The sequence below is a fragment of the Ambystoma mexicanum genome, chromosome 1q (genome assembly GCF_040938575.1).
Source record: "Ambystoma mexicanum isolate Mex_15411 chromosome 1q, UKY_AmexF1_1, whole genome shotgun sequence".
NCBI lineage: Eukaryota > Metazoa > Chordata > Amphibia > Caudata > Ambystomatidae > Ambystoma > Ambystoma mexicanum.
The window spans coordinates 541,002,458-541,016,621 of NC_090922.1; the positions used below are offsets into that span (position 1 = coordinate 541,002,458).

The window sequence follows — 14,164 nt, forward strand, 5'->3', positions numbered from 1 at the left end:
GGAAAGAAAGGCTATTCATCACATGCAAGTGTTTCAGTTAAGCATGTGTTACTTTCCCATTGATAAAAATACTTCCCACTTCTGCGGTTGATTTCTACTCGCTTATACTTCAACGTGAGTGCAATTAAAAGCTGGCTACAGTTACCGGCAAGGAACTTCTGCTTCGCAGGAGTACCAAACTTCCTTTTCCGACTCCCAGTGATAACGACTGCGGGCTGCTGTGGCTTCCCCACTTTGTTTCTTCTTCTGCTACTATGGCGGCACGCTTGGGATCCACACCCCTCTGCTGCACGGGTGTGTGCTATCTGGCCTCATTAAGGGAGAGTGTCTTACTCTCCAGTTTCCCTCGGCTTGACACTGCACACAGGCCATAGGAACAACGGCAACTTCAACTCTGCAATCACAGCAATGAGGCGCACCTGGAAAGACTGCCTGCTGTTTTCTTTTCATTCTAGTGCTGCCACAGCTATTCATGGTTTGTGAGCACAGGACCAACTAGAGTTTGCAATTGGAATTTGCCTCTCTACTCAGGCGTCCCTGTTGTGGTCACACTTCCTTGTAATCTGCTGGCTAAGTGCTCTGCTACCTCCTGACCTTCTAGCTCCGCACCAGCTTCTTTCTACTGCTTCTCTTTCAGGCAGCCTTTTATGCCCCTCAGGTGGACTGATGAACTTCAGGTGCAGGCTGTTATGATGAATTCTCTGACCTTGTTTAGAGTCATTAGGCTTGCCTGTGTGGCATGGACTCATACCTGCACCCTTAGCCCTCTTCTTCACAGTCCCTGAGGGATTCCGGGACTTGTAGTTTGATTTAGAAAAAGTTAATTTCTCTAATTCGTCACAGGATGTTAAAATGGATTTTCTTCCCCTGATTTTACTAAGAGAAGAATTATAAGGTTTAATCCTTTTAGAGACAGAAGGGACAGAAATGGTCACGTGTTCATTACTCCTGTTGGAGTACCTTTGCGCTTGTTGAGGATATGGGACCCTATGTATATAAAAGTTTGGTTTCTTGGGTTCAGCACAAAATGGAGTTGCTTTTTCGGGTTTTACCTTTTTACCTTTACTAGAGGTTCGAGATGTACCAAAATGGCAATAAGCTAATTCCTCCTTTAATTTTGGGATCACAGTATTCCTCTTTAAGGAAAAATACTGTTTCACCCAGCGCAATCTCCCCACTTCCCTGGGTCTGGTCTCTACCCAGGTAAGCCTCCTGCAGCACACCGTCCCCAGGATTGGGATCAGAAAGCGCCTTGCCACCTGGGAGGAGACTCTAGGTAGGGCTTTAGTGGGGGATCCACAGGATTCTCCCCAACTGCCTTTGAGTTCCTTGTTTCCATGTCCTTATTAGGTACTTCCTTTCTTCCTACTTTCGTCTGTTCCCTGGTGTCCTGAATTCCTCATCCTACCAATCCTTACTTGCTCGCTATCTGGTTACATGCACCTTCATTTTTGGTGCATTATCCATCTGGTTCACCAGACACACCATGTCGGGTCGGAAGCGGCGGTAGGCAGACCGTGCGGATTGACTCGGCCTCCTGCTTCCTGCTAGGTTTCTTCCTCTAATCTCCTACTCCTCTCTCGTCGGCGGCTTGCTGCATGTTGCTGCATTGCCGGTGGCGGTTCGCCTTCTGTGGGGAGACATGGGGGCGCTGTGATCCTGTGGAGCAGTACCCTCGCTTTGCACCTTGTTTTCCCACCTCACATCTCAGGCACTACAGGCAGCTGTTTGCCGGCTGCAGCAGATCTCTGTACTATCAGAGAGGATGCAGAAGAGAGCTGACCGGGATCAGAGAGACTGTAGGGCACCTTCTGATGTGGTAAGAGTCCTGCTATTTTGCCATTTTTCTGTCACCTGGGCGATAGTTCTTCCATCAGAGATTACCGCCTAATCTGTATTACAGCCTAACATGAGCACTAGGAGGACAGACCCCATGAAGCTTGGGCTAACTCTATATCCAAACAAGCCCTGCGGGGCACAGCAGACACCATGGCCTTATCCCCAATTATTAATAGGGATCGGGTGCTGGAGGTCGCAGCTCTTGGTGATTGTAGGAGATTGCGAGTGATTAGTAAGCAGAGCAAACTCCCTGCTAAAAAAATGGATTTACCTGAAGACCCTGCCTCCACGCAGAAAGCATCAGGATTAACACAGGCTCTAGATAGTCTTTCCGTGAGGAAAGATAAGGTACAAGTATCCCAAGCCAATAAGCAGAAAATTGGCCCTAAAGTCCATCTGATGCCACTATTGTCCACTGATGTTCCACTCTTGGCAACAACGGAGATACCTGCAACTACTCAATACCCCACTATTCAAGGGAGAGCTATGCCTAACTCGTCTCAATTGGAACCCATAGGCCTCTCCATTGGTCCTTCCCAGTGGTCTGAGCACATGGCTAATATTGTCAAAGAACTTCTTGCATGTAAAGACCCATTTGACCTCGGCATATTGGCAGAGCCTCTGAATAACTGGGCATCGAGCCCACGGCCACTTACGGTGAATACCGCCTCCCAGACGCACGGTGCACCTGTACAGGCGTCCTGCCACAGTCCTCTTTCGTGACTGCTTCCTGCCAAGCCATTATTCAAACGGAAGTAATAGACCAAGGGACCCAAAGTGACTGGTATAGTAAGGACTCACCTAGACCTATTGTATCAGTTGTGGATTGTAAGGAAAAGGTACCTATTCCCACTATAGATGGTCTATTGGAAAGTCTTCCCTTGGTGCCGCAACGTGAGTCGAACACTGCACACAAAGAGGATAATCTGCCAACAATCTTGAACTCTAAATTGAAGAGTACACTCTCTCGGAAATTACAACAGAATAAGTTACAATAGCCAAAAATAAAGGATGTGAACTTATATGATTTTGTAATGGACCAAAGAAACTTTATTATAACCAATGTCCAGAAGATCGAAGGTAAAGAACCTAAAGAAGCCTTGCGTAACAAGGTCTTAGCTTGGTTACGTCAGAGAACAGGTCCAGGGGTGGTTAGACGCTTGGACTTAATCATCACCCGCAGGATAGATCGGAGCGATTGGTGCTCACAATCTTTTAGTGACTGCATCATAGTCGGCTGTGGGGATAGCACCCTACCTACATTTCTCAAACGCTGTAAATATCTGCCCATAGGTGCTACGAAATGTAATCTGATGAATGTCCCACAGTCGTCTTTGTTAAGATTCTGCTGTTCACTGCCACAGTGTTTGGCCTTTTACCCATATGGAATTTGCTCCCAAGCCATATTCCTTTTATGTATTATTGTTTGTTTGTACTTTGTCCGTGCCATCATGCCTATGGGTCTATTGTGCGCATTATAAATGTAATAAATTAAAATAAATTAAATGAAAATGAAAGTTCAGCTCTCTCTTCGCTTTTATTGACCTGGCCTGAGACCCTTCCTCTTCGGCCATCAACTGTTCTTGTACCTCAACACCTGCAAGACTTTAGAGGGTTTTTCACCTTCCTGGCGTTTTCCCTCCTATTGGGCGAGCCTCCAGAGTCTATCCTGCCCTCAGATTAGTTATATCAGGGGGCACAGTGGCTTCTGGTTGGGGTCGGCCCTGCCACTTTAGCTCACGTGTGTCGTAACGGAGTAGGGTAAGGCTGAACTCTGATAAAATCATGTGAATCTCAACAGATTCGGAAGCCTCAGAAGGTACATATTACTTACCAGTAATGATCTTCTTTCTGTGGCTTGTAATTGTTTAGAAACACATGTACCCACCCATCCTCTCCACACAGAAGCAAAAGTTAAAAAACAATTATACAAATTCAACATACTTTCACATACCGGGTCAGAAAACAAACAATTTAAGGATGTCGACATGTGGTATCATGGGAACCCATACACGTGGGATAGGGTTACAGTTAGGCCCCTGTCGATGCCCACTTTTTTTTAATTCGAAAAAACATATGTAATACACTGCACCGACTACTAGATGGTGGTTCTAAGGATTTCTAAAATCTGGCCTGGCAGGTTTCAGGCGGCTACCCTAGTTATAGTGAACATGGGAACTCTGAGAGGTTAGACAAACCCAATCAAGGTAAGCGTGGAGAGTGGTCAGGGAGAGGTGAGTGGGTCAGGGGTCCGCGATGAGTCCACACCATGAAATATACAATGATTCTGCTTAGACCGATAAGTACAAAAATACTCTATTATAGGTCCAAAACACATTAATAAAATGAATCAAGCAGGTAATACTATCACACAACACTCAGTTATACAACATATATACAGTCACCTTTGGTTTGAAGAAATGCATGCAATATACATAAACACCTGAAAGGAAGGTAAGTAATTATGCATTAAGGAAAATCAGTACACAAGAATGACCCTAACGTATAAATTCAATCCCTATGTTGTATGGGACATTGCTCAAAAGTCACAAAGTTCCTTCTAGGAGAGGAGACAAAGGTGGGAAGAGTTCTTGTGATGGCGAAAAATGTTCCAGAAGACTTCTCGAGGATTTTACAGGTAAGTAAGATACTTTTTCTGTCTCTGAGAACAGCTTTTAAAACAAACGTATAAAAAGCGAGGGAATGGAATAAATAAGTTATTCACAAAGCTTACTGTAAGGGAGATGGAGATGGCTGGAAGTATTGCAATTACTCACCACCCTTACTCAGATTTTCCCAAGTGACTTGGCAGGTCGACTGGGAGTCACTGGGTGTAGGTTTTCCCATTATTGGACCCAGTAGAAGATTCCCAGGAGCTGCAGTGCAAAGATTATTCCGGTTGGGTCCAGGATATGAGTGCAACCCTTTCAGAAAAAGAAATGCAGCGGGCACCGATGCAGGCCTCTTTAGGACACTATACCAGACACTCTACCAGATGGAAGGAAGCCTGCTGCAGCGACAGTCGTTGCGCTTGGGCGACAGCAGGCGTCTCTCCAGTCACAAATAAACACAGCCCTCCAAGAAGGGCTACCTTCATGCTGGGAAGCTGACAGTTGACAGGAAGGTGACTTGTAGGATGAACTGGCGACCAACGAAGTTCCAGACAAAAACGCTTATGGCTAATTTAGAGCTGGTCGGTCTACCGGGTGGTTCAGGGATAATTCTGAGGGCTCTAGCCTGTAGGAGCATGATAAGACATTGAGACGAGTTGGTCTCACTGGTCCAAGGGTCGAAGCACAGACGAGGATCTTCTCAAAACAAGTAGTCCAGCAGGGTTGCACTGGGGCAATGGCAGGAAGCGTCGCCAGGCCTCTTCAGGAGTTGTCCATGGCTGGTGGTTCAGTCAGCTGCACGGCTACACAGGATACTTGGCTCCAATGCTGATCTAGTGGAATGGCTGTAGGACTTATCTTTTTATCCTAAATCCAGGTGAGTGATCAAACACAGGCTTCCAATAGTAAGGATCAGCACCACTCACCCAGCCAACATTGGTCCAATAAGGAACCACTGTGGGTTTTACTGATGCATGCACACTAGGCTTTCAGGCACCAAAGTTTGTGGACAGGGGCCAGACAGTCCTGCCCACTTCCTTGTCCCCACACAAATGGCATGCACTACCCTGCAAAAGCTGCAGGTTTCCTGGGCAAATGCATGACCATATTAGGAATTTCCTGACCTAAAAAGACAGCAAGAAGGTCAAGAAAGAATATGGCCAAAGGACAAGCAAAACATCTTGTGGCACAACCATTTTAGGTCACTAGCCACCTTTTAGTAGCCAGACGCAATAAACACAAATGTGCCCACTAAAAATTCTGCAACAATGAAAAAAATGTAATTGCTGCCACCAGCTAGTAGATGGGCACATGTAAAAGTAACCAAAAATCCCAGGGTAAAAAGTCTAGGATGATAAAAAAGTATCCCCATGCACGACATTGTAAGATGCATTGTGCGCTGTTAGAAAAGTTACTGAATCAGTTAAAAAGTAAAAGACAAAAGAAACATAGTTTCCCAGTACTGATAGTCTGAAGGACTGGTAAGTTTCCCCATGACCAAATGAGCAAAAAGGCCAGGAAGGTGGAGTTGAAGCCTTCACGTCTCTGTGAAAAGTCAGGACAGGTCAAAAACAAGAGCAAAACGTTTGGGGGTCCATAGACTATGGAGGGAAAGTTAACTAAAAAATAAATCTTTGCGAACAGGTTGCCTATGCATAGCATGTTATTCTGAGTAGAGACAAGCACCAAAAAAGGTAATGTTTGCCAATCATGCAAAAAATGTACACTTCACTTGTGAAGTTTAGAAAACAGCACCATATGTGCCAGAATATGCAAGTCCAGTGGAATTAATTGACTGTTTATTAGAGGCCGATATTTGAAAGGTAAGGTTGTAGATGCAGAGTCACTCTGTCACTTAAAATGTGTTTAAAGATGAAAATCTATCGAGAAAATCCCTGAAAACACGAATTGAAAATTGTTTTTCACATGGGATGTACTATTCAGCAATTCTGGTCTCCAAGAACCAAACGCTGTGTATTTCTTTTAAATCAGTTAACAATGTTGTCCTTTCACATGCAGAGACCAGCTCAACATCAATTCAAATATGAATGCATGAAATCAACCTGCTCAAAAACTCTGGAAAAACCCTCCAGGCAGAGGAGAAATGGAAATTCACACATTATCACAGAATGGAAAGTTACAAAAGCAATACCACAAGAAGGGTTATGCCTTTTCCGATGGTGTATAGGGGAGAGAAGAATGTTTGATAGCTTAAATGTTGAAAAACCAGTTTGAACTAGAAGGCTGATGCTTTGTCACAAACCTTTATCTATGAGTGCCCAACAGAAAACTCTGTAGCCCTTGTCTTTCACCTTGCCTGAGAGGAACCAGTTCCCACTGGGGGAGATGGCTGTCCTTATTGGACAGCCAGACTACCCCTTTCTGTAAGCTGCAGGGAAAGTTTGCAGGATTTTTGCTGTAGCTCCTGATAAATACTCCGATCCTGGAAGCTGCTGACAAGTCGACTGTTGGAATCAAATCCAAAGAGGAAGGTGAAGAAAAGACAGCTGTAACTATTTACAGCGACCAGAGAGCCTGTTGTGCAGCTGGAGCCTGATGTAACCCTTCCTTCGAAGTGACCTGTAGGTCCCGAATGTGACTGCTCCTGCTCAGAGGATGCTGGGAGCCACTAGTCTTGACACGACCTATAAAACAGGCAATCCTTCGACGTGCTGTTTCCTTGCTGGGCTGCAAAATGCCAATACTGGGGGGGGATCTCTTGCCGTAGTGCAGCGCATGGTCCTCCGAAGTCCAATTTCATCCAAAACTTTGGTGAACTCCTGCTGGACTGCCAGAGACATGATTCAAATCCCTGAAGTCCCCTCACCATAGTGCAAGACAGAGAGAGTGAAGAGAATCCGACTAGCGATATTCTTCCTTCATCTGTTTCCTTTGAACAGGTGCCAAAATCCACAGAGCCATGAAAAGATGCAAAGAATCCTTTGTTGTAACCCTCCCATGTCAATGGCTGCCACCAGTTTTCCTTCAGTGTCCATTTCTTCAGTCTCCAGACTGTGAGAAACATGAAGGTGTCTCACACGGTAGTTCCCAGGGATCTGTCATCCAGGTGGCCAGGACACGGCCATCGCTTTTGGATCCAGTTCCTCGAGGTGGACCAGTGCGGGAGGATCACCTGGATGAGGGGTCTTGGGGGACTGGAAGTGGGACACAGGACGGCGAGACGCAGTATCCCCTTCCCTGTAACACCTTTTCCCCATCCTACCAGGTAGGATACTTGGGAACTCAACCCCCTGACCCCCTTTTCCGACATGAACACTTTCTCACAGACAGCTTACTGTGAGAGAAAACGGACTAACACCAGAGCCGTATACCTGACATGTCCCAATACAATGGTCAGGCAGGGTCAGGCAATTACTGATAGTTAAACACACCTGACTTCCATCACACTTCCCCCACACAGAAAAAAGGCAGAGCACGAAAGCATACTCTGAGCAAGGCAAAGCACACGAGGAAGCAGCAGTTCCAAGATGGCAGTTTAATATAAGGAGAAAGACGGCAAGACAGAAGAGGGTTGCAAGTGCCTTTGACCTTTTCAGAGAAATACTGTTACTTTCATGAGCCTTTGAGAACAAGAAACATAAGACCCAGAATCAATGTTGAAGTGTGTCGGAGGTACCCGGGGCTCTCCTGCGTCGATAGCCAAGGCAGGGAGGATTGCTTGCCGCCATGGTACTGTCCTTGGCTCCTACAACAAAGCAGCACCAGTAACGTCCGCACAGCCGGTGAGTTGCGGAGACTGATACCAGAACGATCAGTGTTAAAGCCAAGGTTGCAAGCGGCAACATTGTACAGAGAAAACTGAAGAGAACAGTGTATGAAGCTTATGTGACAAGCAACGCAAATATAATTAAACAGCAGATCAGTGACTGAACTTTTGAAGCCAAGACAGATACCGTAAACAGAGTGGTCCGGCACCACGTGAGTGTTCATTGGAAGATCTCTGTTAGGTATACAACTGAAAGGTGGCAAATGTAAAAAGGAATTGTGAAATCAAAGTGGTCCTGCAACGGGTCAAGCCAAACCCTGTGCACATTCGAAAGTCTTCGATAGTTGATGCTAACTGAAATTGGTCCGAAGCTGGCTGAGGGAGACTCATTGTATTAAGAAGGGGATCTTAGCCCGGCTGAGGTGGATCCGGGGTGAACCCTGAGTAACCCGAGAAAGAATATCCTATGAACATTGTGAAAGTGGATCTGAGCCCGCAGGAGGGGGATCCAAAGTGACAATTGTTGTATTAAAGGGATCTGAGCCTGGCTGAGGGTGATCTGGAGTGAGTGGGGAATCACCTGAATGGAGTACTTGTAAGAGGAAAATAACGTATTGTTTGTTTTGTCGTATCAGGCTCTCTGCATGGAGATACTTTGATAGGCAAGAGACTTGGGCATAGAAGGCCCTGATGCTAATGATTGAACTGTATTGTCGTGCTAAAGAAGCCAGAGATTGTGCTACACTCGAGTGAAACACCTTGTCCCATGCTGAAAACGTGTGAAAGGGAGGCCAGCGTCCTGAACATCATGACATATCATTTTTGTGAATACTTCTTTCTTTTTCATAAACGCTACCCCCACACTATTTGTATTTAGAGATGAGGATTGACAATAGGTTTATTAGTATATGCTGTTTTATATTGACAAGACACCACTAGTATAAATATCAAAACAATCCGGATGAGAGATCCTATGAGCAGTTTTGTGGTTCTAAACACATACATTTATTACAAAAAACACAGAATATTTGAGTGACTTGTCAATTAGTTTACCGTACTTTCGATAAGCACGAAAGGGAATGACAACGGACAGGAGTGATTATATTCATTGGTAATACAAGGTAAGTATCAACCTCTGTTATATCGAGGTAAAGACTCCATGTGGGGGCACAATCACATATGATGGTAGGAAAAACCTACAGTTGAACGATGTGCACCCGGTACGGAGAGTAGTCCAGGGTGTGGTTAACACAGGGTGTACACAACAATCTCTACATAACATACACAAAAGGGGGGGGGTTTCACAGTTGTATCACAGGGGATCGACACCGGTGTGTTTTGGCCAAAGAGGGCTTGATTGAAGCCTGTCTGTGTGTTGGCCTTCATCAGGATTGGCACAGATTGTGGTGTTGTCCGTAATATCTGTGGGTGAGATAAAGGCTGTGAGGATCTCGGGAAGTTGTTGAGTCATTTAAGGAATTAATGAATAATGGCTTAGTAATGCCATGGTGATAGTTTATCGGTATACAGCTTACCTGCTGCTGCAATAGCAGTGGGGTGCTGTAGAAAATCCTAAACTGGTTACTGGATTGTAGGTGCGTAATGAATTTGGAGTGGGCAGTGGATTCTTGAATGCCGGATTGGTCTCAGGGTCCCGCGTGCCGGAAAGGGCCTATGTAGTCCCAGATCTAGGAGAAACAAGTATGGACTATAAGGCATAGTGTCGATCCGATACATTGGGAAGATCCATTAGTGATGGTTCCAGTTGTCGAATGGAAAATGCCATCGCAGGTCAATTTACCCATTGGATGAGCGGACTCGTTGGTCGGTACTCGTGGTAGTGAATGGTGTCATGCCTAAATAGGGCGTGAGTGCCAATGGCGGTGTTAATAGAAGCCCGGGAGGTGAGCACACTCCACTTGTGATGTAGACCAAGTATGGTGTGGGTGTTTTTTATCAAGAGAGCTCCGTGCGGTGCAGTCGTCCAGGGAGGACGCAGGTGGTGCTGTGCCTCGTGTACTATGGTGCGACTGGCAGTCAAATGTTCTCTGCTATGCGTGGTCATTGGACAAGAGTGGCCTGAGTAATTGCGCCTGGTAATTGCTACATAAAAATCGATCGTGATTGTGGTCGGTTGCCTTTTTTAGCAGTATTAACGAACGACGTGCTACTCGGGGAGTGTACGTTGGTGCGGCTGTCCATAGGTTAACAGCTAGCGAGTGGGCACAGGTCAACGAAAATGCGACAGTGCTTTTAGGTCTAATCGTAGTGGCAAGGTGGCTAAAAAAATGCAGCGTGGTGCAACAGTATTAAATGCGGAAAAAAGCTGCTCAAGCGAGCACTGTCTCATGGCGGACCCTGGGACAGGGTGCAATTTACCTTACTCCTTCTGACCCGATGATTTCACTCATTACCAGGAAGTAAATCCGCAGTCTACAGCAACCACTCGATTCTGAGGACCCCGCGGTGACGTTTGCACTTGCTAGATCACGGTAAATTGCACCCTGTCCCAGGGTCCGCCATGAGACAGTGCTCGCTTGAGCAGGCTTTTTCCGCATTTAATACTGTTGCACCACGCAGCATTTTTTTTGCAAAGAATAAACATAATACATGGAACAATCCACATTGTGTGATCTAAATTGCTGATTCCAGAAGTGCAACCCACAAAAGTGTTTTTCGAAAGGCAAAATTGATTTAAGATATTGTTGCAGTCACAATATAAACACTTAGGGTGCAGATTCTAGACAAACCTACAAGTTAATTTTGGCACAAAAATATATCGACGAAAGAGGAAAACAAAGCCGACAAGGACTGCAATCTAATAATCAAAATGAGGTTCGAGGGGAGGAAGGAAGTGGAGAGAAAGGCAGCAATAGCGATAAAGGGTAGGAAGGAGGAACCACAGATAGACAAAGAGGGCAAGGAGGAGGTTATACCGGGATTAAAGAGACATCACTATTCTGAGAGTGAGTCACAGCCCATTGTGACATTAGGGGAGAGTGACGGAGAAGAGGTAGAAGTCAGAAAAAAGATTACTGAACTACCTGGAGGAGTGTAAGGGCCTAGCAAGTCAGTGTAGTTGGGTAAAAATACCCAACATCAGAGCGGGGGTTGTGGGGGTGTCCCCCGTTCCCTATGTTTGGTATTTTGGGGCTTCGGGGGATGCAGGGGTGAAAAAGAAAGGGGCCCTGCGGCATCAGATCCGACCCGCATTGGAGGGATGGAATGGATGCCTCAGGAGTAGAGGAGAAGCGGCGGCACCTCCCAGCAAAAAGGTAAGTAGGGGTGGGGGGTTGGTTCTATGGCCAAATTTGCGTTTTTTTGCCGAAGTAAAAACTGATTTGCGGAAAAATCGGCAGGGTCCCCTTATACTGTCCTAGGGTCCAGCAGTACTCCCTAAAAAAAGGAGAATGGGGGCATGGTCCCCCTGCACTGGTATCATCAGAGACTAGTTGATGCTCCCCAAAAGAAATGAGTTGCTATACAGGTGAGGATAAACGAGTGCTTCACAGCACAGACAGCAAACATACTGAGCGTCTAATAGAAAGAGGCTGATCAGTAGCAAGAAGGAAACACTTTCCTAACATCAACTGACAAAACATCTGCTTGTCTGAAGCAGTGGATACTGTGCTTGCTCATTGCTTTTTTAAATGTATTGCTGGGAGTAGATTCCTTTCTAAAATACCAAGCCCAAGTGGTGCGGGCATAGGAAACCGGCTTTAAACGACACGCGATTGATGTTGCTGGGATGATCCGGACGAGAGAAGCTCCCCATAATTGTATCTCCTTAACGTTTAACTCCTAGTTTTTGAAATACCAGGCAAAGCAAAAAGAAACTTGATTAAGTGAACCTTAGACGTCACTATAGCCAAATGGGACATTTGATACTCCTGACTCACATCTCCATAATGTACCATTCATAGTTGCATGTTAAGATGCAACACTTTAGGGTGTTCTTTAAAGTTCTTTAGCTTCTATAACAATATGCCTCAGGTGCTACCCATTACCAGTACTTGGGATGTGAGGTGTTCTTCTTGATTCTTCATATCCAGTCTCACAGGGAAGAGTATTAAGGCTTTTCTGGAAGTAGCAGTCCTTGGGGCCAGGTTGGTGGAGTGGGCCACCTGTTCTCTGCTCCATCTGGTCTTGACCTGGTGTCTGCAGAAAATTGCCAGCATGGGGCCATCAGGCTGGCCTTGGAAAGATGCAGCAGCAGGGCCTCTTCACAAATCTCTTTAGCGTGTTGTCTACTCGTGCTTTAGGATTCGTCCCAGGATTTCACAAGATCAGGATGTAGACTCCCGGGTTATGGAGGCAATTTGGGAGCTGAATGAAAAATCTGCTACTAATGAAAGCCTTTTGGGGACATGCAGTCACTTGGGGACTGCCACGTTTTAAGCTTTGTCGGGTTACGCACCTCTTTGGAGTCCCAGACATCATATTCCTTTTGCAGCCAGATCTGGTCCTGACTTGCTGCTGCTCTGCCCTCCAGTGTATGTAGAAATCATGACTAATAGAGGCACATACATTTCCTTTCACACCAAGTGAAGACGTTTTAGTTGAGAAGTTCATGTTGGATTTTTAGTTTTGGCTATTAGGTGGTGCTTAAGTGCCACCCATAAGCTGAGACTATTGCATTAGAGTACAGCTAGGAAGAAATTGATTATTTACTCGCCCATTAACTGCCCATGGCCATGCTATTTCCTGTGACCATTGACACCCACTTCCACCCACTTCCACCCCCAAAACACATCCTCCTGGGGTCTCTTTGAGCTACCTTTGTCAAGCCTTACCATCAAACATGGGGCCTGAAGTGCCTGCCGGTGTTCTATCAAAGCAGTCTTCTGAGAGTTGATGACTTCTTTGGAGCTGTAAATACGCTACTACTTTACTTTAAAATATTTGTAACACGCACCACATGGCCCAAGGGCTTAAGGGCACAGACAACATGTAATAATAGAAACAACAAGACAGGCCTAAATATCAGAAATGTAGCCCATGAAGTACTAGTGCTATACAAATATCTTAGCCAGGTCTGCTTTCAGCCACTCGATTTATAAGCGCTATGCGTGTCCTACACTGCAGTCAGGTTAAAAACAAGCATTGGAAAAGCCAACAGTTTTGGCTCGTGTAGAAGTATTGGGCATTTGCCAGGCACTGCTATTACATGCCCAGGTATTCACACCATTTTGCAGCTGCTACCATCGATAGACAGTTAATACCACTACAGCAGTGCCTGGCAAATATATTTCCCATGCCAACACAAAAGCCAAAACTCTTGTTAAGATATCTGTTGACCTCTACAGCATTACTCAGGGTTCATATTGCTTTCAAACTATAGAAAATAAGCACACAGGTAAGGATAAGAAGCTACCACCAACCAAAGGGAGACTTGGATATCTGTGCATAGTTGCTTGCATAGGTAGCAGGGTGTCTTTGGGGCATGCCATCTTGAGAGATCCAGGTATCTTGGTGGATACCAGAAATTTGAATTCCTAATAAATCCTTGGAATACGACTCTTCTGGGAATAGGGAGGGAGGGGTAGGTCACTGCACCTGCCAGGAAAAAGCTAAATGTTCATAGGGCTCTGAGCAGGGGTATAGATGAAAACGTTTGTCCTCAGAATGCAGAGTGTATTTTTGTTACTTCTATATGTGCAAGTGCATGCTTCCCTCTTTTGCATTGCTCTTTGTCATTGGGGTTTGTATAAGTATTCTTTTTTTCTGATGGAGTTTTGTATCTCTTCCTCAGGTCTTGATTTAAACTCTGCCCTGGGTGACCTGCTGCTCTACAATTTCACCTCCAATACCTGGGAGAATAGAAACCTCAGTCCATCTCCGGTAAGACTGCAGTTTGATTCTTTATTTAGTGGCTGGTAAGCCTTTAGCGCAGCTGCAAAAATCCTCCGACCTTCTCCTCTCTAGTGCTCAGATTTGAATGCAATACACCTTCACCTGAATAGTCTGACTTCGCTCCTTGTTGAAT

General features: G+C 45.5%; 1 protein-coding gene across 1 annotated transcript in view; it reads left to right on the plus strand.

Moving 5' to 3' along the window:
* Positions 1–14,164, plus strand: part of MEGF8 (multiple EGF like domains 8) — a 1,665,761-nt gene that overhangs the window by 181,304 nt on the left and 1,470,293 nt on the right. The window contains exon 6 of the mRNA XM_069640964.1: positions 13,931–14,019. Within this exon, the coding sequence (XP_069497065.1) occupies positions 13,931–14,019 (89 nt within the window). The remainder of the gene's footprint in view (positions 1–13,930; positions 14,020–14,164) is intronic.